The sequence below is a fragment of the Eucalyptus grandis genome, chromosome 1, assembly GCF_016545825.1.
Source record: "Eucalyptus grandis isolate ANBG69807.140 chromosome 1, ASM1654582v1, whole genome shotgun sequence".
NCBI classification, from domain to species: domain Eukaryota; kingdom Viridiplantae; phylum Streptophyta; class Magnoliopsida; order Myrtales; family Myrtaceae; genus Eucalyptus; species Eucalyptus grandis.
In genome coordinates this window covers 25,812,398-25,815,843 of record NC_052612.1, presented here as the reverse complement: position 1 = coordinate 25,815,843, position 3,446 = coordinate 25,812,398, and the positions used below count along the sequence as shown (strand labels likewise).

The 3,446-nt window shown below is 39.8% G+C and overlaps 1 protein-coding gene across 1 annotated transcript; it reads right to left on the bottom strand.

The window, feature by feature from the left end:
• Positions 1 to 586: 586 nt before the first annotated feature.
• Positions 587 to 2,414, bottom strand: LOC104455003 (patatin-like protein 2). The gene is made up of 6 exons (XM_010069872.1): positions 2,283 to 2,414; positions 2,014 to 2,195; positions 1,703 to 1,889; positions 1,410 to 1,571; positions 987 to 1,289; positions 587 to 859 (listed from the first exon to the last, which is right to left on the bottom strand). Exons 1-6 carry the CDS (start codon positions 2,412 to 2,414, stop codon positions 587 to 589), a joined length of 1,239 nt encoding a protein of 412 aa, XP_010068174.1.
• Between the last annotated feature and the right edge of the window lie 1,032 nt (positions 2,415 to 3,446).

Here is a 3,446-nt window from a genome sequence, read left to right as displayed (position 1 = left end):
TTTCTTTATTATTTATATTTTTTATTAGTCACCATATATATAATTGATACTAATTTATGAGCTCTTCCGATGCGTTGTGGATCAATCATCTTTATGCATATCTCTTGAGTAAGGAAAGAAAGAAACGTGTATTGTTGGCAAAAAAAAGAAAAAAACCAAGCATCGAAGATTCATTTAGCAGAATGAGATTGTCTCTATGCGAATTACGTTAAATTAATCAATAGAACCACAATCAACTTGAGGGAGACCAGAAAGAAACAGCACAACTTCAAAGTCTTCGTTCCATTACATGGATGATTTCAAAATAAATAAAAACGGGATAAGTATTGCTGACTTGACTGGCCGTCATGCAGGGACGACCTCTATTCAACCATGCAAAATAGCATCATCAAAACATCTATGGCAAGAAAAGAATCTAAAGGGTATCTTAATTTGACTGCCACACAATCCCGTTCGGATTCTTATTGAAGTGCAAAAGAAGAATAAAGAATAATGAAGCCTGATCGATTATGTCCTAACTTTGACTCGTATAAGCTGTTGTATGAGTTCGGTGCTATCAGAACTTAGAAAGCTAGAGACGTATAGATCATGCAGTTGATGAAGTGGGAGGACTGGCAAAGTGAGCACGTCCGTGGGGAGACCGAGCATGGCGAAGCCTCTTCTCTTCAGAAAGTAGCTTTGCAAACCTTTTGAGAGCTTCTTCGTTAGTCTCTTGATTCAGTGGCTCAAAGATTCCGGTGTCCAGATTAACCCTAGACACCGGCTTCTTCAATAGTCCTTCGCCTACTTTGACCAGATCATTCATGTTCTTCTTTGTGGCTACGTCCATGGAAGATGTGAGCCCACTCAACTTATCATCCTGCAAAAATTATTGAATTTTATACAACATCATATGTAAATAGGCAAAAGTACAATAAGCGGATAAATATATGCACATAAGCGTTTCTGCATACGTATTCCTTATATATTCTATTGTTGATAGGCACCTGGATGCGGAGATAACTCTTTCCAGAATGAAGAGCCTGGAAAACAACAGAGAGATGGAGATCAACCATATCTGCAGTTGCTTGGAAGACAACATTAACTAGAGGCGTGGACCCTCCACTTGTTAACCAACCGATGATCCCCCACTTTGCTGCTTCATGTGCATCATACCGCTCTTCAGATTTTGCCGAACCCGTTCCCAAGGATATCACCAGAAAACGCTCATAGTCCATCGGCTTTATGGGGAAAAAGTCTGGCCTTCCCTTGATTATCTCTTGCGTCACTTCACTGATAGCAACTAAAGTCTGCATATCATCCATTGCAATAACAATAAGTTTTAGTTGGAGTACATATTAACCTGCAAGTTGCTGCCTGCACCATTTATTTATCATCATAGTGGAGTTTCTTTCTTTTTTTGTACTGACCGGATTATTTGCAGCCACCCCACCATCTATCAGATTGAACTCTCTCACTGCTCCTGAGTGATCTTCAGTTTTGAAATAGTGGGCAGGAAAATAAGTCGGTGCAGCCGAAGTAGCAATGCATATATCAGAGAGCAACGCATCTATGGATGGTTTGTTCTTCACCTGTCCAAAACAAACGATACACGACTTGCATATATTTTAAATGATACCAAAAAATTCGAATAGACAAAAAGGCGATCAAGTATATATAATTGGTGAGGGAGTGTGTCATAATGCGGGGCCAGGATGCACACCTGGAAGGTGGAAAAGATGGTTGGCTGGAGACGCTTGATGTCAAACGTTGGGATCACAACATGGGTTAACGTCTGGTGCAACCTTATGTCCCCTAGCTTTTCCCTTACGAGGCTATGAAGGTAGTTACCATCATACTTTGGTCCTGTTAGAGTCTTCATCATCTTTGCAATGGGAGCAAGGGGACAACTGCAGCACATTTGTGTTAAGCATCGACAGGACAAGTTAGAATCTCAAGCACTGAGGAAATACTAATCATTCATTGAAGCTTCTGACATGATGATGAGGAAAAGTCAAGAAACTGAATTTAAACCTGTCCTGAGGAAAGATTTTAGGGCCATCTTGAAGGTAGAAGTCCTTGATGTCTTTGGCAGCGAACATGGGTCGATTCTTTTCATTAGGGCTGGTCAACATGGCAGTCAGAAGACCCGCTGTGCTTGTTCCTGCTATCACGTCGAAATAATCCGCAAGTCTTGCATCTTTACCATCCAGCTTCTACAAAATAGATTCAGGCACATCGGCAATTAATTATATGCAAAACAGATGCCAACCATGCATGCAGCATTAGCATTAGTTCAGTACCTGAAGTTCCGACTCTAGGAAACTTAGAATAGTAGCTGGAACAATCCCTCTTATTCCTCCACCATCAATGCTGAGAATCGTGATAAAGTTTCCATAAGCTGGAGGTTGAAGGGGTACGCTGGTTTCTTCCATTACACTAAATGAGGCTATCTAGTCAAAGAAGCGCAGAGCTAGCAATGGGAGAGAGACGCACGAAAAGCTTTTTAAGGATAAAGCTGATTTTTTTGAGAATGGGGAGATAATGAGAATTTCTAAAGTTGTTGGTTGTGTTTTCTTCAAAAAGGATTGGGTATTTATAGCCCATCCATTGCTCATATTCAAACTTTTAAGCGTGTCTCCTTAAATCAACCTCAAGATTTTGGCCGGACTCTTTCTACGGTGGACATTGTTTTATTGCTTTGTTGCACGTTAATCAACCTTTATTGAATAATAAATGAGTCCCATTGCAGTTACTATATTTGCTTCTCCAGGAAAAGGTCCATAGAACATACATATATGACTTGTAGGTTGGACTTTCCTCTCGCTGAGACTATTGGTTCCACATGGAAGAATTGTAGGTAAGTATTGCTAGGAAGGAGCGTCAAAGGCTAAGGCAAAACGTTGAGTCTGCAAGATCAAGGTTTGTTTCGAATCAGTCTAATCCCTATCAAGGGGCAGAGATCATTGATTGACTAAATTGAAATGCATCACGCCGGTGCACATAGATTGCTGCAAATTGCAGATTTCCTCAATACAAGATTTGATCAACTTAGTTTTCATTCGTGAAAGGCGGCACCTCTGATCAGGACAGAACCTCCGTGATCTGGTCAAAAGCTCCAGGGCACCAATAACATTGAACAATTCAAAGCAGATGTCCATCAATTGTAATCCTTCAGAATCATATAAAAAAAAATGTGGGACCGTGCAAAAGAACACAGGAGGCAGCAAATAATTTGATGTTGTACTCACAAGCATCATATTTGTAAAGTTTTTGCCAAGTTAAATTGGTGAAGATATTTGAAAAATATTGGTGCATTTTTTTTTGGCCAGTAAGATACGGATGCACTTTTTTTGGCCCATAAGGTATGGATGCTAATGATGTTATGATCTAAAAGGTAAGATAATCTCATCTTTGGCTTTTGTCATGATTGTATTGTTGTTTGTGTTTTGTACTTATCCTTTTTT